The sequence below is a fragment of the Trachemys scripta genome, chromosome 8, assembly GCF_013100865.1.
Source record: "Trachemys scripta elegans isolate TJP31775 chromosome 8, CAS_Tse_1.0, whole genome shotgun sequence".
Classification (NCBI taxonomy): domain Eukaryota; kingdom Metazoa; phylum Chordata; order Testudines; family Emydidae; genus Trachemys; species Trachemys scripta.
This window is the reverse complement of record NC_048305.1, coordinates 89,847,044-89,871,468: the sequence shown is the minus strand read 5'-3', so window position 1 is coordinate 89,871,468 and position 24,425 is coordinate 89,847,044. Positions and strand designations below refer to the sequence as shown.

General features: G+C 38.8%; 1 protein-coding gene across 8 annotated transcripts in view; it reads left to right on the top strand.

Annotated features, from left to right (window-relative positions):
• SGIP1 (SH3GL interacting endocytic adaptor 1) overlaps window positions 1-24,425 on the top strand; it is a 178,642-nt gene that overhangs the window by 122,238 nt on the left and 31,979 nt on the right. For 2 of the 8 annotated variants that reach the window (XM_034779206.1, XM_034779208.1), the window contains 8 exons: window positions 4-55; window positions 1,767-1,852; window positions 2,605-2,697; window positions 4,385-4,459; window positions 6,479-6,934; window positions 12,756-12,883; window positions 14,623-14,749; window positions 20,787-20,846. In XM_034779206.1, the coding sequence (XP_034635097.1) occupies window positions 4-55; window positions 1,767-1,852; window positions 2,605-2,697; window positions 4,385-4,459; window positions 6,479-6,934; window positions 12,756-12,883; window positions 14,623-14,749; window positions 20,787-20,846 (1,077 nt within the window). The remainder of the gene's footprint in view (window positions 1-3; window positions 56-1,766; window positions 1,853-2,604; window positions 2,698-4,384; window positions 4,460-6,478; window positions 6,935-12,755; window positions 12,884-14,622; window positions 14,750-20,786; window positions 20,847-24,425) is intronic. The other 6 variants (XM_034779209.1, XM_034779207.1, XM_034779213.1 and 3 more) reach the window with 3 other exon arrangements.

Sequence of the window (24,425 nt, the reverse complement as noted above, 5' to 3'; positions counted from 1 at the left end):
CAGGTGAAGAGATAGCAAGACCTAGGCGTTCAACACCAACTCCAGAACTTGTAAGGTCAGTATGAAAGAAATTGTAAATTAATCTAGATATTGCACAAATGTTAGTCTTGGATCCATCCTTGCACCAAAGGTAGAGATGAGCAGTTAACTTATTACCTAACCCACAACTACTTTGGGAGCTGATACCCTGTTAGGTTTGTACATGAAAATCTGCAAAACTATCTAGATTTGATACCATTCTTGGTAGCAACTTCAGGAAAGAAGCATTTCTTAAAAACACCATCTCCAGCATTTCATCTTACTTCCTGGAACCAATCATAATTGTAAGAATGATGTAAAAAAGTGGAAGTGCCCTCCATGAAGTAAAGTAAATCATATTAATATATTCCTCTGCCTTCTGAGTCAAGATGACTCAGTGCCAGCCTGAAGAGTTCACTGTGTGCTTTAAGGCTGATAAGAAAGCTTTATTTATCTAAATTTAGCTCCCTACCTGTGACAGCTTAGCTGTCTGGTTATCACTAGCACAGCCACCTTCCATTTCACAGGTGGCTTTGCTGTATTTCAATGATGGGTGTCTAGTGTGTCATCACACTATTGTCTGTCTTGTTTGTAATCCATTTACCAAGCTATCTTATTTGGGACCTTTTCGTTGAAAGGGCAATCAAATCTTATATAAGTGTCAGTGATTGTATTTATTCATGATGCTTCCTCTCATGCTGACTATAACTTTGTAACGATATCAGATGCCATGGTGATAGGCGCTGTATACAAATCTCAGTAGATCTAGACGCATACCGAAAGCAAATGCAGAAATAAAGGCCTGCTGAGGCCATTTATATTAGTTTTCTTTATTCATGTTGGGATGATCCCATGATATTATAAAACAATCAGGTCTCGTCTAATCTTTGGAATAAAGCTATGGAATGTATGGAATGAAACAGAAAAAAGATAGCCAAGCCAAACATTTAATGTGATGTTCTGCTCTTAGGGTGATGTTCTGCCACTGATGTGCAAGTAATTCATATCCAGAATAATACTTGTTTGTATTAACAGGAGTTATCTACGCAATCTGTCTATATTAGTTCTCTCTCTAGTGCCTAGCTCCTTGTGACACCTTAGAGACTAACAAATTTATTTGAGCAACAATCTAATGGGTCCATGGCCACCCAGGTCTGGCACCTTTGCTATAATAGCGCAGATCCTTGTCACCTGAACTAAAGAAGAATCTTCACATTGGCTGTGTCTACAGTGCACCGTAGTGCAACTATGGATGGGTGAGGGGGTGAATCGCAGCACACATCGAAATGCTGCAGTGCTCTGTATCTGCCCTGTGTGGACAGTGCAGGCATGAACTAAAAGGAACCTAGTTTGTATTAGCATAGTCCTTTTCAAACAGGACAACGTTAACGCAAACCAGGTACTTTTTAGTTTGTGCCAGCAGCATCCACATGGGTCAGTTACAGCACTTTGGTGTGTGCTGCACCTCACACCCCTGTAGTCCAAACAACAGGACAGTACAGACAATTATCAGTAGACCTAAGGGTTTTCATCTTCCCTGTGGGTCAGCCGCTTGCAGGCTATATAGTCACACTTGATCAATGCTGGCAGTATCTCCAGTAGAGAGTGTGGTATGCACGCATGCTAGTTAGCCCTTTAATCCCACACATAGCACCGAGAGGCTAACACCTGAGGACCTCTTCATCCTTTAAGCACATTTACAGTTTGTTCCTTACATTTCTTATGCTAATATTTGTATTATCCTGCAGCAAAAAAGCCCCAGATGATCCTTCAGCCCTCGCCCCACTGTTTGGCCCACCACTGGAGTCAGCATTTGAGGAACAAAAGTTGGAAGGTATGAAAATTGACAGAGGGGTGGGTTGCTTGCTTGTTTGTTTACTAGCCTGACCATTTTTTAAAAATGGGAATGTTAGTTTGAAATAAGCCTTTTAAAAAAAATAAGTGAATTCTGTAATAAGGTCAAATGTGCAACAAGTCTACTTGATCACTCTTCCTGCCGTTGAGACATTGCACCTGGGTAACTCCTTCCTGTACAATACATAGAAACTGGCACAGTTTGCAGATTATAAATTGATGATAAACATTTAACTAGTAGTTCCAGTGCATGCAAAATAATTACCCTCTCGCAAAATAAAATTTAATCAGTGATCAGTTTCATAAGAACTTACACTTCTGATACAAACCAAACCAAACCATAGTCACAGGGGAGATCGTATGCTCCTGGTGTAGGCCCCTCAATCCAATATAAACAGAACCACAAGGGATATAATTTCCTGGAGAGTATCTCTGTTAAATATAAACAGCATCCCAGAGGATGTAACATCATGGCATTTTCTCTGTGAATGTGATTTTCTATATTAGGCAGATAGACCAGGCGTTTGAAACCCTTTTAAAAGGAACATCAGCTCCAGCCAGACATTGAGTCAGGGAGAAGCATGTGCCAATCCAAGTATCGATGGAATGTTTGTATCTTCTGTCTGGTAGAAATTGATATTCTACCAGACAGAATAGAATTAGTGGATTCTATAATTGAAATTAAGTATTTTGTATTGCTTTGGTGTATGTGATTTATTTTTGTGTTCTTAGCTCCTTTAGATCAGACAGAGATATGGGGTTCTGTCCAGCCAGTGAATTCCAGTCTAGATTCTCCAAAGCTACCAAGACCTTTTCCAACTGGAAGTAAGTTAAGTGTGGATTATCAGTCTGAAAAATCAGGTGTTTCATTTTTATTATCTGGGCTAGGTATACTATGAAATTCTCTAACACTGTAATCATGTGGCAAGTTAGTTTGTTTTTACTGGACTGACTTTAACTGCAACATACTAGAATGGGAAAAGGTGACATTAGTTTAATAATGTATTGGATAGACGGCTTTCAGAATGAAGGAAACAATTCACTTCATCCCTGGGGAGAGAAGCTTCTGCCTGTAATGTATCTGAATTTGCAAGACTAAATTTGACTCTATTTATCTGAAGAGAGAGAGAGAGAGATCTAGGAACAAATACAGCATATGATGGATACTATAGCTCCTGCTTATCTCCAAGAAAGATCCCGCTATCCTAAATTCGATTCACAGTTATATCTCCAGAGGAAATCATAGAAATGTCGGTCTGGAAGAGACCTTGATAGGTCATCTACTCCAGCCTGTTACACTGAGGGAGGACCAAATATATCTAGATATCCCTGACAAATGTTTGTCTAATCTGTTCTTGAAAACCTCCAGTGAAAACCTCCACAACATCCCTTGTAAACCTATTCCAGTACTTACCTGTCCTCCAGTAGTTTGAAAGATTCTTCCTAATATCTAACCTAAATCTCCCTTGCTTCAGATTAAGCCCATTACTTCTTGTCCTACCTTCAGTGGACATGGAGAATAATTGATCACCATCCTCTTTATAACAGCTTTTCATGTATTCAAAGATTATCAGGGCCCCGCTCAGTCTTCTTTTCTCAAGACTAAACATGCCCAGTTGTTGTTGTTTTTTACCTGTCCTCATAGGTCAGATTTTCTAAACCTTTTATCATCTTTGTTGCTCTCCTCTGAGCTCTCCAATTTTTTTCCACATCTTTCTTAAAGTGTGGTGCCCAGAACTGGACACTGTACTCCAACTGAAGCCTCACCAGTGCTGACTAGAGCAGGACAATTGCCTCTTGTCTTATATATGACACTCCTGTTAATACACCCCCAGAATGATATTATCCTTTTAGTAACTGCATCACTTTGTTGTATCATATTCCAATTTTAATCCACTGTAACTCCCAGATCCCTTTTAGCAGTACTACCGCCTAGTCAGTTATTCCCCGTTTTGTAGTTGTGCATTTGATTTTTTTTTCTTCCCAAGTGTAGTACTTTGCACTTGCCTTTATTGAAATTCATCTTGATACAGATAGTGGTGATCAGGGACGGCTCCAGCATTTCTGCTGCCCCAAGGGGGGGTGGGGGGAGCTGTGATTGGTGGCGGCAGTTCAGCGGCAGGTCCTTCGCTCCTAAAGGGAGTGAGGGACCTACCGCCCCCGAATTGCCGCAGGTGCCGCCCCTCTCCCTTGACCACCCCAAGCACCTGCTTGTTAAGCTGGTGCCTGGAGCCGGCCCTGGTGGTGATGCACACTAATTGCCCTATAATCATTTAATTACGCAAGGATTTTAAAATAATCTACCATGATAAAAAGCAGTGAGTCATATCACTGTACCACATTCCTGAATCTTGGGACAGGTGTGCAATTAATCTTTACCAACTCTGCACCTTCAATGGCATTAAAAAGAAGACTCCCTGAACAGGAGGACCCTACAAAGAATCAAACACAGTTTTTTATCAGCTTAATGCGTCTCTTGAATTTATATTCTTTCCTCTGACCTGTTTTTCAGCACCTCCACCACTTCCACCAAAAAACATTCCAGCTACACCACCTAGGACTGGTTCTCCCTTAACAGTTGGAATAGGTAAGAATGAGGCATTACATTTATTAGCTCATGAAATAATACTGCATAAGATATATACCGGGTACTGTGCATAACTGAGCATGGTCCTGTAACCACTGACTCCAGAACCCCTCTCCTCCCACCCCAAACCAACTTCAGTGTAATTTCTGCATGTGTAAATGCTTACAGAATCAGGTCCATTCTGAGGAAATCTGCATAATGACCACCTATTTGAACGTACTTGTATATGTTTAAAACACATGCATTTTATGTTTCCTTTTTATTTCCGATGTTTCTGCATCTATTGTGTTCAAAATTATACTACCTAAGTCCTACATACAGAGCCCTTGGTTTTTTGAATGATTCTGTCATCTTTACTATCTATTGGTTTATTTCCTCTCCCACTTTTTGGTACTGAGCCATTTTAGTAAAGAAATGTGACACTAGTTCTAAAGTTAGACCTGAAACTGTTATAGTAGCTCTTTAAATTGGCTTTTAACTTTCATTTTGACTGTATTTTTAAGGTTCAATTCTTGTGAAATATGGGTGCAAAACTAACGTTCCTTTTTCTAAGAGCAATTCGGGGTCTGATCCTGTAATTCTTGCACCCCAAACTCCTGTTGCTTTTCAATGGGAAGCTTGGGTGCGAAGTTAGGATTTAATCTAGAATTAGAAAATTTCAGTGTTGTTCATGCAGAGGTATGCCAAATAGCTTTGCTAACTATAATACTTGTAAAGATGTATGGTGAAAGAAATCTAGGCTATGTGGAATGCAACAGGAGTAAATGAGGTGCTTATAGCCGTATGTGGCTAGTAGACATAAATTTATCAACTAAAATCAGAACTGTATGTTTAAATAAAGAAATACAATCGTTCTTTGAAACAGATGCATTGTATGGAAAACAATAGTTACATTATGCAACATGAACATACAATGCAAATGTGGTATATTATTGATCCATTTAGTCATATAGAATCTCTATGCAATGAACTTAGTGCTCTATTCATCAATATCTTTATTCATACTCACGTATCTTCATTTTTCCATTTTATAGCTATGCAGTCAGATGGCAGTTGTCAACCTGCATAAAATAGCATTCATCAACAAGAGCAAATGAAATACGCAGCCATGTGTGACTATATATTTGCTGGCTTTTGGCTTGCAGCATATTTCAGTATGTGTATTAAATGTGGTAATACAGAAAGGTCTCTTTTTAAAATTGAATACATTTTACTCCCTAAAATACAGCATGAGTGGTTTTCTAAAATCTAAGATGTAGATAGATGTACAAAGGAGGGTATGTAGTCATTATAGTAGTGGTGTAGTGGGTATAGCCGGGGACTCCTGGGTTTGACCATCTTTTGCCACTGCCTTTGAGACTTTGGACAGATCACTGTGTTAATCAGTTACCCCTTCATTAAATAAGTATAATACAACCTCCCTGGGGTGTGGTTAGGCTTGCTTAACTTTGAGATCTTCCATAAAAGATGCTTTACTGTGTAAGGTTTCAGAGTAAAAGCCGTGTTAGTCTGTATCCGCAAAAAGAACAGGAGTACTTGTGGCACCTTAGAGACTAACAAATTTATTAGAGCATAAGCTTTCGTGGAAGTGGGCTGTAGCCCACGAAAGCTTATGCTCTAATAAATTTGTTAGTCTCTAAGGTGCCACAAGTNACAATGTTAAGTTATTTAGACAATGCATAATGAACATCACTAGCCAATTATATATTTCAGTAGGATGCAGATATGATGTAAAGTAATATACAAGAAAGGTATACATATGGTATATAGTGCATGCTTTTTTCATATAATGTATATATTTTAATCCCATATATGCTTTTGTACATTGTGCATAACCGTATTACGTAGATATTTTCATGCACATGAACTATATCTCCAATAGCTGGTAAGAAAACATGCTTTTTAAGTATCTCTGCTGGAATGTAGCTGACTTTGCAAGCCCCATATAAATGTAGAGTATAGTGCAACTTCAGCTATACCATCAATATTAAAGTTTAAAATAAACTACTTTGACCACAGGAAGTGACCAGACAGCAACAGAGGTCAAAAGTGACAAACTACCATCAATCAATGACTTGGACAGCATTTTTGGTCCAGTATTATCCCCCAAGTCTATTGCTGTTAATGCAGAAGATAAGTGGGTCAATTTTTCTGATCAGTCCCCGGAAAACGTAACAGCAGAGTTGACTTCAAGGGAAAAAGTGGTGTCCCCACCTGTGGCATCAGAAATCCCAGCTGAATCTCCAGCTGTTGAAACCTCCCGCAATGTTCCATCACCTCTCAATTTAGAAGAGGTTCAGAAGAAAATTTCTGAGCAAACCCACGTTAAAGATGATAACTTAGAATCAACAGCAACTCCTAAAGATTTTGGGTTGGGACAAAGAGCTACACCACCTCCCCCTCCACCACCTACCTACAGAACAGTGGTGTCATCACCTGGACCCAGCCCTATCAGTGGCACAGGAAGCACCAGTGGTATGTCTTATAGCTTGAGTGTGCTTCAGTGTGCCCATGAATGCCTTTTTGCTGCAGTGTGAACACAACCTTTTAGCTGCTCTTAGCTGGCTTTTAAGCATCAGTCATTCCCTTTTGTTTGATTGTCCTGTGCCCCCAGTGGCGTATTCTTTTCATATAATGCTCTTGTGGTCCAAGTCGAGCTTGTACCGTAGATATCATGTTTCCTTTTACCCTGTCATTGTTGAATGTCTGACATGAGAGGGGGAGTTGTGACTCCGCAAATCAGACTCCAAGGTGTAAATCTAGACAGCTTTTCACCAAAGATCATGTTTATTGCCTTAAATAAGTGCACGTGCTCAACAGTTTGAACTTCTCTCCCAGCTATCCACATGTGATACATGAATATTTGCAGAGCCCCAAACTGCTGACAGCCCCAGAATTTGGCACAGTTGCCAGCCTGCCATAATGTCCTCCAGGAACTGCAAAATAAACAAAAATAGTGGAAAAACAGACAAATCTTTGCTGACTTTTCAGAAAACAAAACTGTCACTTTTAAGTAAAGCAGGAAATTCTTTGAATTCACTGTCTGTTCATATGAGACACTGACAGCATATGTGCAGCCAAGTCACGTTAAAGGCTAACAAAGCCAAATAAACAGAAGCACTGCAGATATAAGTTGTGATGCAATAAATTCAGTATATCTCTACTTCACCATTCTGAGAATGTCCTTGAGAATCCTAGATAGTGCGAGGCTGAACTAGTCTTTGATAAATGGCTTTTTAAAGTAAACACTGTAGAGTAAAACATGGATTTGTTTGAAGTTTGCTGGTTGATTGGCTTCACCAGTTTAATTCTAAATTGGTATACGTCCATTAGGTCAAATTACCTTGTTGGAGGTTGGTTTTCCCAGTGTCTTTCATGTCCTTCTCAAGAGGGGTACAACTTGATCACCTTATTTTTAATGACTAAAAGGCTTGTCTACGTGGGGAAATTTACTGGCAGAACTATACCAGTATAAATATACTGCTGAAATTATACCAGTACCTGTCTCCACATGGACATAACACCATAAGCTAACCCAGCAAAAGGCACTCTTTTCTTGGAATAAGAATGTCCACATGGGAAGTTAAAGCAGTATAACTATAGAGGTATAATTATACCAGTTTAGTTCTGCTGATCAACTTCCCCATGTAGACAAGCCCTAAGCAAGATAGAAGTTATTGGTATTTGGAGAAAAAAAATCCCATGTTTTACACTGGGCACTGATGCTAGTGTTGAACATGTTGATTTGAAATTCTTTGTTTGCATTAGTGCATTTCCCACTTAAAACAGATATTTTCTGATTACTTTAATTGAGTAGTTTTGGTTTTAATTGTATGTATAAGCATTTCTGTGGTATTCAGCAATGTAGTGTCTGAGGGCATGAAAAACTGGAGAACGCTCCTGAGTTAGATTTTGCATCCTTTTCACATTCTCATCTTTATGTGGCAGAATGTAACTCTCAATGAAATCCCCCGGGGGGTGGGGAGGGTTAACTAATCCTGACTTCTGCCCTGGAGGTGAGCATTTCAGTGGTGGGTAAAATGATTTTTCTGTGTTGCGTTTGTAACGTGCTCTGTACTGCAAGGTACTGATCACACTTAATGTCTGTTGGAGTTGAGGGTGCTCCACACTTTGTGAGAGAGGGACCCTAGACACTGGTGATATTTTTGTTTAGCACCAGCTGTTTCCTGAGTTCTGTACAATGCACAGAAATACAGACGTTCCCTGCTCTGAAGTGTTTGCACTCTAAAAGCAGGCACACAGAAGATGTAGCACATTGGAAAATGTGGGGCTACCTCCTGTAATAATTATAAACCCCTTATAAACACTGCAGAATTGGATTTTTTTTAGGATGGATTTCTATGAGGAGAGGGTGGTGGCTTGGGGGACTGGGATAAAGAGGATGTTCCACACAAAGGGGGGCAGCATGGAACATACTATGCAGATGGGAGTGAGAGAAACTTAAAACCATTGCATTTAACAGTACCCAGTGATGACCATACTACTATGGGGTAAGGTGGAATTCTGAACATGCTGTATATATGTTCATTAAACAATGTATTCCTTCATTTTGCTGTGTTTTTGAAGATCCATCCTCTTTTCCCTGATAGCTGTGTGTTGGCCTTTGTGTGTGTGATTAACAGACCACTATTCTTGTAGCATGTGATCAGTCAGCATATGTCTGACCTCCTTGATAATGCTGATATGGGAAGCCACCCTACAAGAATGTGGGATGCAGAATGCCTTGTGTGACTTTTAAAGGGCCTGCAATTGAGAAGATTACCATTGGTGGAGGGCAAGTTTGACAGTTTGGGTTTGTATAAGTCCCTTCCCTACTCATTTCAGCCACATCCTTGTGTTCTCCTGATCTGTGCTATAATAAGTACTTCTCCAAACTCTGAACAGGCCTTTCTCCCACTCCGTTCCAAATTCTTTGGTGATATTCCTTTATCTGCTAGGCTCTGACTAACTGGGCATTCAGGTTCCACTTGCTTTGGGATGTCCTCAGGTCAGAGCTGTCCCCGAATGTGTTGTCTTTCTATTCCTGGGAAGTCCTGGAAGCTGTGAGATTTGAATACAGCAGCAGGGGTTCTTGGCTCTGCTCAAACACCAAAATGGAGGCCTGTTGGGGGTCATAAGAGGAAAAGATGGAGAGGTCCTTGCCTCAGCCATCTAAACCTTAAAAAAAAAAAAAAAAAAGGCTGGGAGGGGAGAGACATGAGGGATGGGGATTTGGCTTCTGATCCTTATTTGAGGCGGATGATTGGGTTGGTTCTTTTTGTTCCAAATTAGTTGGCTAATCTCTAATTTTTAACCCTTTCAGTAGCCCATTGAAGAAACACACATATATGCTCACCCATGTGTGTTATGCATATCTATTTTTTAGTTTCTGCTTATGCTTTACTTTAAGTAGAGTGATGTTGGATATGTTCCAGAGCTATAAAATGGTTTGATGGCAGAACATTTTTTTAAAGGCAAAGAATTCTGTAGCTCTGCAGCTATAATTGGATTTTGCAGATGTGGGATTACATTCAGTTACATGTTGATTAGTGGAATTCTGCTGCATATGCTTGGTGCAGAAAGTGGTGTAGAAGCGCAGTGGAATTCAAGGGATCCTGAATGTTTCAAGAACAAATATCATCCATTTTAAAATTCTTATATCTAGAACATTAACAATTGTTGCTTCTCTAACTACTTAAAACATTAATATGGATAAATACAAGTTATAATCCTATCTCCTTAGAATTCCTGTAGTCCTGTTAGAATAATTCCCTTCTTGTAGGGCAATAAGTTTTTTATGGTCTGAAGTCAGGGCCGGCTACAGGCACCAGCCCAGCAAGCAGATGCTTGGGGCGGCCAAGGGGTAGGGGCGGCACGTTGGGCTGTTCGGCGGCAATTCAGTCGCGGGTCCCTCTCGGAGGGAAGCACCTGCCGCCAAATTCCCACCGAAGAAGAAAGCGGCGCGGTGGAGCTGCCGCTGGAGTGCCCCGATCGCAATTGCGATCACGGCTTCTTTTTTTTCCCCTGCCGCTTTGGGCGGCAAAAACCCTGGAGCCGGTTCTGTCCGAAGTGGAAAATTTTCAAACACTGGTGCCTCAGTTTAGTCTCCTAAATCCAATTTTAGGCTCCTAAATAGAAGTAGCTTGATTTTCCAAAGTGCAGAAATTGGTGGCCAAGATTTTAAAAAAGCAGAACCTAACTTTTGACCCAAGATTTTATGTAACATAGGGGCAAATTTTTGTTTCTATAAATTTCATTTTCAGACTTCCATGTTTTTAAATTAATCAAATGTTAGATTCTTATGGCAAATGATTCTGTTTTAAATGGAAAAATTAAAAACAAAGCAGCCCGTCCTAATATATAGTTAGAAAATTAGACAGTACAATGCCAAACAGAATGTGCTTTCAAGTATTCTGTAAAACTCATTAACAACAGTCCTGAAAGACCCAATGTGTGTATCCTTAATCTTCGGATTTTTCTACTTAGAGGTGTCGGTAAATCTTAGTTTAGGGGTTGAAGGAGTTTTAAAGATATTTTTTGCACAATACACTATAAAATGTACTGAACTTATCCTGGTATGTTAAATTTTCTTAGTTACATCAAAATAGTATGTCAAGTATTCTGTTAAGTACCCCATCTCATTCCTTTTTATTAAGTTGCAGCTAGTCGATCTTTACAGCAAGGTGACAGTGATCAATGACAAAATGAAACATTTGAGCTTCACAGTTAGCTACTTAAAATTTGTCTTTTATGGTAACTATATTTTTTTAAATAATTTTCTTAAATGGATTCTTTGGGGCTCTCCAGAGACCTTATAACATTCTGCGCTTTCCCCATTCTGGTCCTCACTCTTGCTTAATGATTGCCATCTTACAATAATAGGCAATGAAATTAAAATTAAAAGATTTGTGCAAGGTTTGTCCCCATCAAAACCACTTCTGCCAAGGACTTTTTTTTTTTTTAAACCCAGGTAGTCATTCAGAGTCAGTTATCTGAAATGTCATCTTTGTTAACCTCAGCCTTTATATCAGCGGCATAACCAGGATTTGATAGAGCCTCACTGTAATTTTGTAACAAAGATCAAAAAGGAACAAATCCGAAGTAAAACTTGAATATATCATGTATTCAGCATCAAGAATTAAGCCCAATCTTACAAACCATTATGGTCACCATAGTGCCTACTGCAGTTATTTCAATCCCCTCCATACTACTGTGCTTACAATGAGAAAAACTGAGAGAAATTCAGTCTCTCCAGCTATAAAATAGGATAAATTCTTCCCAGTCAGTTATGTCCTGGCCATCATACTAGCAAATAATGCTGGCTGAAAACATTTTTTTTAAAGCTGTTTCATAGCATGGACCTTCCCCCTCTCACCCTCTCAGTGGTTTGCACAGTGCTATTGTTTTAAATGTTCAGTGAATTCTAAGAAAATGTCTCTCTCTCCTGTCTTGCATTTACAGTCTTTCATGTAAATCCATGAAGATGTCTGAAATAACAAATGTCTTACACCAATGAATATGCTTGAGAAAAGCAGGCCCCCACTGCATGTACATATGAAAATTGTCTCCTTACTACAGAAAATACATTAGTAAATGTCAATTACTAAAAGTTTTTTCCCCTCATCCAAAAAACATGTGAATGTATCAACATTTTGAATTTAAAACATTCAGAGGTAGAGAAGAGAGACTTGCATACATATAACCAGAAGAGAAATCAGGGGCTAAGGGAAGCGATTGTGAAAGTTAAACTGAAAAATATTGTTACGATATCAGTAGTTGCCTCTCATAGTAACTCACTGCAATAAACAGAAGTACAAAGTAACCACTTGCTCCCAAACTGTCAGCATGTAATTTACAGACATGATACTGGTGTTCAAGAGACAAGATTTAAAACTTCTGATACTTCAAATATAAAAATAAAATTTTTCACCATGGAGCAAATTTTAGCCTCTGATTTTGTGTTCAGAAAATCACACCAACAAAGTCTGCATTACCATGTGCACGTGCAAATTTAGAGCTTGGTAGGAAGTCAGCTCAAACCAGAACTTTCATACTGTAATTCCACAGCAGATCATTGAGTTTTGGGTTTTACTATGGCCTTCTTGGTTATCAGCTGTAACTTACTCTTCCACACTGCCACGTTTATAGATTGACTTGCAATGCGGTAGCTATGAATGTGAGTTGGAAGCTGGATTAGTGTTTGTTTGCTTGATAGCACGCAGTACGCTGTGGGGAGTTCGGTGTTGAGAGAGCAGCTTGAGTTTAATCTTGTATTTATAGTCTGTGTTTATTTCAGGTTCTTCATCTCCGGCTCGTCCAGCGACTCCATTGGCTGCCTGCAGCAGCACCACGCCACCGCCTCCTCCACCTCGGCCCCCATCTCGGCCAAAACTGCCTCCAGGGAAGCCTGGAGTTGGCGATGTGGTATGTTCACCCTTTTCATAACCACTAATGAGAGAGGGAATTCAAAATGAATCAGGAATTTCGTGTTTGTTTCCAGTCTGATAAAACAAGTTAATAGAAGTGAGCAAGTAATTCATAGCAAATAAATAAGTCTGCAAATGGTCCCTGACCAGTTCAGTTTTCTATAATTTATTCATCATTGGAAATTACACATGGGAGAATTTCTGTGAAGATTCTCGATTTGCTGATGGCTTGCTAACAGTTCACTGTGAGTATTCAGTATGTGCAGTATGAGCTGCTTGGTAGTTTTGATTGGACAGAGTAGACTGTCTGTTCCCTGATTTGGATACACCCTAACTCTTAGAATCAGGATTTTTGGTGCAAATACTCCTGTTTATGAATTCAAGATTCACTTTCCTAACACGTTTTCTGACATTGCCTTAAAATGTGCTATTTGTTGAAACATTCCTGCCACTAAATTTGTTCACTAGAATGTTTGCAGAAGGCCAACACAAAAGGGACACCAGTGCAGCCAAAGTGAATTATTTTTGAGTTAATAATTTTTTTTCAGCTAGTTATTCAGTCCTACAGGTTAAAAACCAAGAGTATCCTGCAGTAAAGTGTAGATTGTCTTTAAATGATGGAAGATGGCACACTCACGCACATGTTTTACACATCCTAAAACTTTCATTCAATTGAAAATCCTCAGAAATGATCATGTGATTATAATAGGTTGCTGTTCTTGTGCCAACAGAATTAGCAAGTATTCTAGTTTGCATGGGACTTAGTATCATTCTTACAGTATTTTGCTTACGTGTCTTGTCATAGGAACACTGGGAAATCCTGATTGGCTGGTGAGGAGGGGAAAGATGTGTTCTAGTCTTGGTGGTATATCACACTACAATAATTATCCTGTGTCCCCATTTTTAAATGCTGTATAAATAAGAACAAAATGTATCATTAAAATGGTATGATTTGTAATGCTGTAAAATGTTTCTACAAACCTTCTCTATATTAATGCATTGTGGAATTAAGGCCCATTCCTGAAAGCACATTGCATGTAGAACTCTCAGTACTGTTTAGAACTCTACTAGCCAAAGAGAGTTTGGCCTGCAGAAGGATTCCAGAATCATGCCCTGAAAAAATAATTTTCTTTCTTTCTTTGGATGTATACGTATATCTTTTCATCACAGTGGGTTGCTCCACTAGGACCTAATGCACACTTACTGCTTCAAGTGATTTATCACAAGATTTAATGTGTGTGAATCCAGCCACAAGTGGCAACTCATTAAATATTTACTTTGTGTGGTATTTACCCATAACATACCATCCGTCCTGCATTTTCTAGTCTTAAATTGCCATCTCGTAGTTACATGGTGTTGCGGCGTCTAAAGCAAACGCTGGGCCTTCCATGTCTAGAATTCTCCCGTCTCTCTCCTGCTTGTTTTAAAATTTTATAGCACTGCCAATTTTTTGAAAATTGTAAAAATACTTTGTGGCCCAAGAGGAGAAAACAAACTTAGACTTGCAAGACAGAATTTTTCATTGATTTTCCTAGGCCCTATCTTCTTTAAAGCCTCATTTGTATTAAAGGTGTGAGACCCATTAAGATCCACGTTATTTACTGTGGGTGAAGAAGGTATTAAGATTACTGGTATATAAAAGTCTTATGTCTGTGTTCAAAGGCATCTATTTATATTTGGTGTAAATGTTACAGTATGTATATTTTTAATCTTTTGTTATTTTGTGTTTTTCTACAGTCCAGGCCTTTTAGCCCTCCTATTCACTCATCCAGTCCTCCTCCGGTAGCACCTTTAGCCCGTGCTGAAAGTACTTCTTCCATATCATCCACCAATTCCTTGAGTGCAGCCACTACTCCCACAGTTGGTAAAAACCACAGGTTTCTTTTGTAATCTTTTATAGAGTTGAATGGCTTTTTTAAAAAAAATGAGTTTCTGAAACCCTCTACTTTGTTGTATCATTTTCTAAATTTTTGCTTTCATGTTCATATTCTTTTAAATCAGTTTTAAGTGAAAGAAATATGAACTATAAACTATTACCCAGCCTATATAGGAGTTTTCTTATTCTGTTGGATATAAAAGTGTGTTAAGAGTATGGGTATTTGGTAAAAGTAAAAGATATCACCAATGAGGTATGGTGTTAGTTTTAATTGATATCTGTAAACTTAGTCAAAAGAAGAATGGGAACATTTTTCTTTTCTTTTTTGGCAGGAGGCGGGTTGGGGGAGCCAAGCTTTGAAATTGGATGATGGCATCCTGGAAACAATTACTCCTAAACCATGTCAAGTTTTCAATCTGATATTTGCCTTTAAAGTGGTAGATAGCAAAACTTTGGGGTCTTGCAAAAGCTTTAGAACTTTTCAAAACAACTAGGGTTTCTGATACATCTTAGAACTTGGAAAAAATGATGCAGTTTCCTTCTAGAGGAAACTAAAACACTTTTTAAAAACTTGATTCACTTGCTAAGTAGATTAGGTAACACTTTCTGTGGTGTGAAAAAATAAATACAAAAAATATTGTAAGTCTGACAGCTCCTAGGTTTGGATGCTTTTGAGTCATGGCTTTCTCCCTCTGGGGCTCCTCCGTCCTCTTTCTTGGTACAAGAAACTCTTTTATTCCCTCTGTCTCTACGTCTTTCTCATTTACGAGGTTTTTGCTCCATCTCCTCATATGGACTCTTATCTGCTGCAGACCCAGGTCAATTTTTTCTTCTCTCTCTCTCTCTCTCTCTTTCTCTCATATTCCCTCTGTCTTCATCAGGACACCTCTCTCTCGCTTCTGTAGATCTTCAGTCCCTTCTCTGTTCCAGGTGTTCTCCTCATTTTCCATTGTTTTTGCCCCTTATCTCTGTCCCACTGTCATCGCCACCATCTGACTGAACTATGTCTTGCCAGTTCTCCTATTGCTTGCTGCTTACATTCTCCATTTTCTTTCAGGACCATTTTCAGTTCAGTTACTATATGGGATTTGCTTCATGGGGAAACGGGACTTGCATTGCCACTGAAATTGTTTTTCCTGGTTAGTCTGAAATAAACAGTGTAGCTCTTTCCCCATGGAAGCCAATTTGCTATTGTTGAATGTTCAAACCCAGGACATCTGAAAATCAAAATGAATTAACTCAAGTGTGTGTGTTGTCCCCACTTTGATATTGAATGGCGTTACTTTTGGAGAGCCTTGAAGTATAGTATTAACAACAGGCTTTATTCCCAATACAAAGAGAGGATTTTAGGAATTGTTTTGGTTTGTTTGAAAATGGAGGTGGTTTGAGCTGAACCCTAGATTCAACCTTTCGTCTCAAACGTGGAGAAAGTCTGGATCTGAATGTTTGCAGTTTGCATTTGTCTCTGGTTAAAACCCAAGGGCATTTTCATTTCTTTATTTATTGTTTGCTGTAGCTTTGATTTATTATGTCTCCATTCTACCATTTTTTTCACTTTCCACTAGCCTTCTTTACGTTTGTATCCTCTGTTCCCACTTCCTGGTGGTCACCATTACAGCAGTAGCATGTCCCTGAAATAAATGTATTTCAATCAGTCAGCATATAATTTATTAAATCCAAATTAGAATGTATTTTCCTCTACTGCACAGAGCAAGGATCCATGCTCTGTATGTACTAAATGTCATGAGGACTAAATGGCAAAAAATGTGTGATTTGTAATTCTCATATAGCATCTCTGAAATTGGTATTCATTAACATAGGTTTTCATTTAATATTTGGATCCTTATCAGTGAGCACACTTTGAAAATAGAATAGCAGATAGCATAAAGAAAGCAAGGGTAAATAAAGAACAAGCTGATTTCAGATATGCTATGAAAAGTTTGAATGAAATTTAGATGAGTCTCCGGGCAGGTCAAACTGTTGAGTTAAATATGCCATGTTTTGCCAACACTTCAGCATTCATGTTCTCACTAGATTGAACAATCTTTTCCAATGTAAGAAAAATAAAAATGCTTCCCCTCAGTAATCATGTTGAATTCCTTTCTACCTATTTAATTTCCTGGACATATATACTTTGTCAGTGGAAGGAAAATCTCTCTGCTTCTCTCATATATGATTTTCATTCCATTCCTTCAGTCGGTATTGAATGTACCAGGAGGAGAACACAGGACAATGTTGCAAAAATACTTCCTTTAAGGTTCTAGCACAAAAAAGCAGCTACTGGTATTTAATTACCCTTTTCATTGTTGGATTGTACTTTTGGGGGATGAAAGCAATACTAGTTGAGGTGAAGGTTACAGCTTTGAGCATCAGAATCAAGGTTATTGGGGTATAACTTTGATACGAGTTAATTACTCTGAGTGATAGGTGAACTGCAAAAGGTTCAGAGGTTTGATCAGAGCAGCATCCAAAAATGAGATGCTTATTATAACCATCACTGAACTATCTAAACTTCTCTTGTTTAAAAATCAGGTGGTTAATCTCACAAGAAGTAAGTAGCTTTTGTCTGAATAAGGGGTTTAGAATCTGATCTTCCTAATTATACTGAGAGAGTTCCCACATCAAGATAATAAATTAATTTTTTCTTGTGCACGAGGAGCACACAGTACAATTACTGTAAAAATAAGAGAGCCTGCACAACTGCATATCACAAGATCTATGGAATGTTCTGTTGGGTGCCATCTTGGATTTGTTCCTTCAGGAAATTAATCCCCGTGGCTGCTGCTTAAGCTTTTAAAGTGTTTTTTTTTTCAGTTTTAGTAGACGTAGGCAATGCTTCCAATAAACAATATTTAAATTGCTTTGAAGATGCACCCTTCTAAAAGCTGCCTAAGTGACCCTAGGCACTGACATTTCACCTGGAGCAAATTGAAAATTGTGGCTCCTAGATTGCCCCACAAAATTCCACTCAGTCCTGTAGGATTTCAACACTTTTGAAGAGGTAGCAGTGCAGGGAAGCTGCTTCCTTTTTGGTAAAGCAAGTGCAGAAGGAACAGTTCTGTCAGGACTCTTCCCTCCTCTGCCCCTCCCATTTTTTCTAATGGCCCCTGCGTATGTTGGATCTCTAATTTGAAAGAAGTAATATTTTTGCATGAGGGAGTATACGTACTCGAAAGGGCAAGTCTAATTCCTTCATCGGGGGCTCACTCAGCCAGTCACAGTATATCTCTACATACCATGGCATCATTACAGGGTTCCTATTTAACACAGATGAGTTGTTACTGAATAAATTCTTCAATGCACTAGCCACAGACAGGCTTTTCTTTAGCATCAGGAATGAATGTCTTCTCCCTTCATCTTTTTAGTAAACAAGTGTATTTATTGTAGTCGTTGACAGGACAGCCATGCACTCCATTTCACGTTCTAGTTCCTCTGTGTCCGTATGAACCCTCTTCCTGAGTAGTGCTGGAGTGTGGGAGCATATTCCTCAAATATATCTTTGTTTTGCCGAAGTCCCTCTTCATTTGTCCCATGTCACAAGCCACGTGGGAGTGCTTATTGCTTTCTCCCAGAAGCAGAGTGGTTCTGAGGGGTGATTGAGATTCTGTTCATTTAAAATCAAAATGTATCCTTGTCATATTACCTGGAAGTGTGCACAGATGTTAGCAGAGAAAGCAGAGGTAGGAAGGTTCTTGAGAGGTATCAGCAGTTCAGAAGCATGGCTAAACCTTTCATGGATTAGTGTGTTGTCATTTTATATAAAGGTGATTCAAGTGCCACTCAGAAAACAAGTGCAACCCACCCCAGGATTCCCCAGTGTAATAGAAAGGTTAATGTGTGACACTCTATGGCAGCTGAATATGCCATTGACGGCTTCCATTTTGAGCGAATGTTGATTTTTTTGCTACAGATTAATAGGGACAGAGGCAGCGGGTAGCAACTATGCTAAAGCAAATAAAGTTGTATGTTTTTGCTGCCAAAAGAGTGTTGAATAAGAACATAAGAATGGCCATACTGGGCCATAAGAATGGTCCATCTAGGCCAGGATCTTCCGATAGTGGACACTGTCGAATGCTTCAGAGGGAATGAGCAGAGCAACTATCAAGTGATCGTCCAGTCCCAGCTTGTAGCAGTCAGAGGTTTAGGGATGTCCAGAGCATAAGCTTGCATCCCTAACCATCTTGGCTAATAGCCATTGATGAACCTATCCTCCATGAACTTATCTAATTGTTGTTGTTTTTTAGCCCAGTTTTACTTTTGGCCTTCACAACTTCCCCTGGCAATGAGTTCCACAGATTGACTGTGTATTGTGTGAAGTAGTACTTCCTTATAAGCTGCAGCAGAGAGGCAAGCAAACAGTGGTTGGCTTAAGGCAGCTATGTGTCATCAAGAGAAAAGAGCAGTAGTTGGGTAGCTCAGAGCCTACGTTAGCAGTGACTCATAGTCAAAGCTACATCTGGCCACTCCTGAACTAGCCTCTTAGAAGGGGATCTCTGTACTTACATTTGACAACCCCACAGGTTTACCTTGTGGCACAGTAAGTGGTCTTGTCTTCTTAATTTTTAAGAGTATTGGACTTGCATTGTGTTGAGGCACAGATGTACTGGCTTCTCTTTAGATTCATATAGCCATAAAAAAGATATTCCCTGTCCATTTGTCTGTCCCCTTGAAATACGTATCTGTGCAAGTCCAAATATAGTAATGAACAGAGCTTTTAACTATCTCCACTATGCTGTTAGAGATTTGTTTCGGAGTTGCAAAGATTATACCATTTGAGAGACCTTATCCAAAAGAATATTGAACAGAACGATTTTATTTATTTGTCTCTTCTTGTGATTTGGTTTTCTTTCTTGGTTGTTGCTTGTGCAGTTTGAATAACACATTGTAGAAAGAAAAAGCTGCCATCGTTTTTATTTCAGTGACCTTTTCATTATTTTTCTCATTTAAGTGCTTGTGTTTTGTTGATACAGTGCACTGCTTGATTTCATTTGGGATTTGTGTTTTCATTCTTTTGTCTTTTACGTTTCTTTTGCTGATGGTATCAGAAGATGATGCTTTTATTGACAAACTGCCCACGTTTGAAAGGCGCGGTGAAACGCCTGCAGGTACTGTATTAGCAGAGTGGTTTCAAGAAATCTGGATTAAAACTCCCAGCCATTGTCTCATAAGAATGCCTATAAAACTTACGGACATGCTTTCTCCTCAACCACCATGAATGTCCAGTGCATATGACATACATATGTTTAAAAATGGAACTCGGGCCACAAAAAATAGCAGCACATTGCATGACAGTTTCTCAGAGACCAAAAAGATTGAGAGAGTGATATGCTACTGTTTTGTGAATTTAAATTGAAGGAATAAATTTAACTGCTCAAAAATACATTTTTTTAATTATTTCAACAGTACATAATATCTATAATGTTTGTTCTTCGGTACTTTCAAGGTGGTGTGAGTCCAGGTAAACTGGTAATTCTGGTGGGAAGGGGAAAAAATTCAATTAGAACTTTCTACTCCAGGTGCTCGACCTGGAATTTTATGGCCTAAAATACAATTTAAAAAAATACATACATTTTACGAAAACATATTTTTAACACCAACAGACAATGCAAAGTACAGCATCCTGCCCAATACAGTTTGCTAATCCTATTTAAGCACCATAGAGACACCACTGGAGATGAAGAGGATAATGCAAGTGACGAAGTTTGTCAAAACAAGTGCAGTTAAATATACTAACCCAGCCTGCATGAACAGGAAGCCTCTTCTACTCCACGCATAGGCAACTACTATCAAGCTGGCAAAAACACCCCTCCATCTAGTCTTCCATAGCTTGCTTTTTGCTTTCTGTTTTCTAAACCAAAAAACAGAGTTTTAAACACCATCCCCCTTTTCCTTGCACGTTAATGGCTTGCAGTGCCTCTTCCCTCCCCCATAGTGAGATAAGTTACCTGCTCTGTGACTCACACTGTGTCCTTCTCTCTCCCTCTCCTTAACCTTTCCCATCCCGCTTCAACTCCTGGCCATACAGAGAATGAACAGCCTTCCCTCGTTTGGTTTGACAGAGGAAAGTTTTATTTGACTTTTGAAGGTAAGTAGTACATAGCATACCAGCTTGTAACTTACTCCCCTTTGCTCTTATATTTAAGTCCTACGGTTTCCTTCAAAAGTTCCCTTCTAACTTTTTGTATGAAAATGCTATGGCTACTTAGATGACATCATCTCACAAGTTCAACAAGGATCATTTAAATTTGATTTGTACATTTGTCTCCCTTCAATTACTTTTTTTAAAGGACAAAAAGAGACTATTCTTGCGTAAATCATGAATATATTCTACGGAACAAAAATCACTTCTATTGCCAAGGAACTTGACTCTGTCAACAAGGGCTTCTTTTAACACACTTCTGCAAACCACTTGGTACACTCAATGTATCACTACACAATGTGATGACTGAAACCTAAATTACTATTTTATTTTCTATTGGCCTTTACCCTCTTCTGGGTGATTTAACTAGTATTAGCACACTGCCCATTTTAAACTTCCTAGAAAACCTGTGACATACTTAAGGTATATTGGAGAATAATGTGAAAATAACATCTATATGATTATCTTGAGGGTACTACTCGTCATTTTGTAAAAGTAGGAAATCAGGAAATATGCCCTACAGCTGCTGTACAAAATTCATCAGCATCTGCATAATCCCAGCATTGTATCTAATTAATTTTCAGTCAGTCTATAAAATTGAGTTATCCTTCTGAATTAGAGAGCTGTCCAATTAGTCTGTTCACTTTGAATTACAAGTAACCTTTACCAACTCTTGTATTATAGTTGAGTCTGTAAAATCTGTCCCTTATAAATTTTGGTTTTCAGAGATTTATTTAAGTCAATTTTAAAAACTCACTTGAGGCTAAAAATGCAATCATCTATCCTGGGAACAAATTAAAACACAATCTGTTTGGCCTTTAAGTTTTAAGTGTGTGCAAAAGAAAAAAAGGTCCACTTGACTGGTCTGGGTGGTTTACGTGAGTTTATTGCTAATAAGAATTACCAGGTTGACAGCACGGGAGACTCAAGTCGTCTGTGTATAAAGAGAATAGGCACCATGGACAAAAGGAGTGAAAGCTGCCCGTCCCCACTAAGGACCTCAAGCTTGATCTGGGGGGGACTAACTTTAAAAAGTGAAAGAGTAATTGAGTCTCTATGCCCATTCAGCGTTTAGTCTGCCATTAGAGATGACTATATGTGATGACAAATGTGATGGTGGCTTAGTGAATTGGGCACCTGTCTAATAGAGATTGGACTGAGACCATCAATTTTCCCATAGGCAGCAGATTAGCCATCAAATGGTGGTAACTGTAGGACACTAGCAACTTAACTAGCTGGTGTATCTGTGGCTAATTTGAATAGAACAGGAGTGAGTAATCCTCTGAGCCATCCAGTTCCTCTGCTTTTTGATATTTAAAAAGTTTTTGCTGAGTTATTAATATTGGAAAATCAGCTACTGCTTACACATCATGCCTGTTTTACAATAAGCCTTATTGTAAAACCTGTACTACAAGTCTTATGGTCTATTTGCCTACTTTGATGAGGGCAGTCTTAGTGCTTTTAAATGATGCTGCAGAGATGTGAAGCTTATGTTGTGGTGTTTAGGGAAGTATATAGATTATATTTTAACATTAGTTCTTGAGCTAGAATGTGGGTCAGGGAGATGGGCACGGAGGGATACAATCCAATTCCTCACTTATGGCAAGCTTCTCAACATTTCCAGAGTTTTAAAATACAATGTATATAGTACTTATACACAGTATTTGGGAGGAGTTATAGTCCTCTCTCAGCATTTCAGAGGTGGACATATTCTAGCCCGGACTGAGTCCAGTTCAGGAGCTCTAAGGTAGGCAAAGGGTGGTAGGCAAACAATGGACAGTGCTTCTATAACCTTGGTAAGTCAATTTGATTTTAACTAAAACTAGGAGCATCATTCTTAGAATCTTTTCATCTGAACATCGATTGGAAGCTGCCAAGGTTAAACTCCCTTCAGGTTTACAAAATCCATGATGGAATTATTTCTTTCCTTCTGGTCATTGACTTTATCCCAATGGTTGTAGTATCAGTGGGTCTGTGAGATCTGGCATCTTATTCTACAGTTGTTTCCAAGTGTTTGGATTAGAAGACATCCAGAGTGAAGATGTGCCAAGTCTTGTTTCTTAAATTAGAATCCTCAAAAAAAGGATAATGTGGAGGCAAATCATAAGAGTCTCATCACCATCTTGCTATCTGAAGTCTTCTATGATTGTGTTTATGTTTACTGAAGCTCTCTTTCCCGCTAACTGCTTCTTTGGATGCACTAATTCTTTAACAGATCTTTTCACCATCAAGGAGCCAGGTGATACGGGGGACTTACTACTTTTTTTGTTTGTAGATAACTGATTCCTCTGAATCAGAGCCAAAAAGCATTCTTTCTTTTCCCTCTAGTAAAAGTTCCCCAAACAGTACATACAAAAGCCAAAGAGTTTTCTATTTCAGGTTTCTTCTGTAGTAACTCTACTATGGGTAAACAATCCTAGAATCTGCTTTCATCACTCAGCATTTAGATTGTTGCACACATCAGCTGGCTTTCAGCATCTTCTATGATTAGAGTTATAGCTGCCGAGAATTTCCTTTGGGCTGCTAATATCTTGAATAATCTGACATGGCTCAACTGAGGTAAAGTGCCCACATTCCATCTCCTACCAGATATTTTTCTAAGGCTTCATTTAATGAAGTTGTTGCCAATATAATGCCGAACTGGTTCTGAAACAAGGTGGGTATCTTGGAACAGAGAGTATTCAAGAAGGTGGGCCGGGGTTACCCTCTTGGCTAAGATCTAGTGCAGTATACAATCACTAGACCACTGGTAAAAATTCAGGCAGACTGATTATTAAACATTTGTAGCGGATCATCCCTAAAAGGTACAGAAAAAGGTTTTTGATAATTTTGATCTCTTAGTCTTGATGTTTAGTGACATTCTTACTCTAGGTAACAGTTCTGTACTGGGAAAGGGAATGGACACAATAGCCTGATGGGACTTTCCTGGTTGGTTTCTATGATAAAACAGTTACTCTCCTCTCTTATATGAAGACTGACTACACAGTTCTAAGGTGTATATTCTACCATTGTCATTATTTATTTAATCCCTATTCATTCATTTCCCCCCACTCTCATTCTTGATCTTCAGTATTACAACAATTTTTATAATCTGATTTTTGTGTGCTTTATAATATTCCAACGTACTTTAACATGTAAAAATTCATTGAAAGAAAAACATAAAATTGTAAAAACAAAGAATATTATTGCTGTCACAAAACACTACATATGTGGATCAATGTAATCTCCTAATTGGTTTATGGAGACCACATAATCTGTTTTTTACCCTAATAGTACAAAAGCAAGGGGATAGCCAGTGAAATGGAAAGGCCATGCATTTAAACCTGCATTTACACAAATCTAAAGCCGGAGTGTTAAAACCACCACTAACTGACAGGGTTTAGGAAGAAATTTCCCTACGGGCAGGTTATTTCATAATTGTTCATAACGGGAGTATCTGGCATCTTCTTTCAAAGCATTTGGTATTGGCTGTTCTTGGAGACAGGATACCAGGCAAGGTGTACTACAGTGATGCAGTTCCTTTTT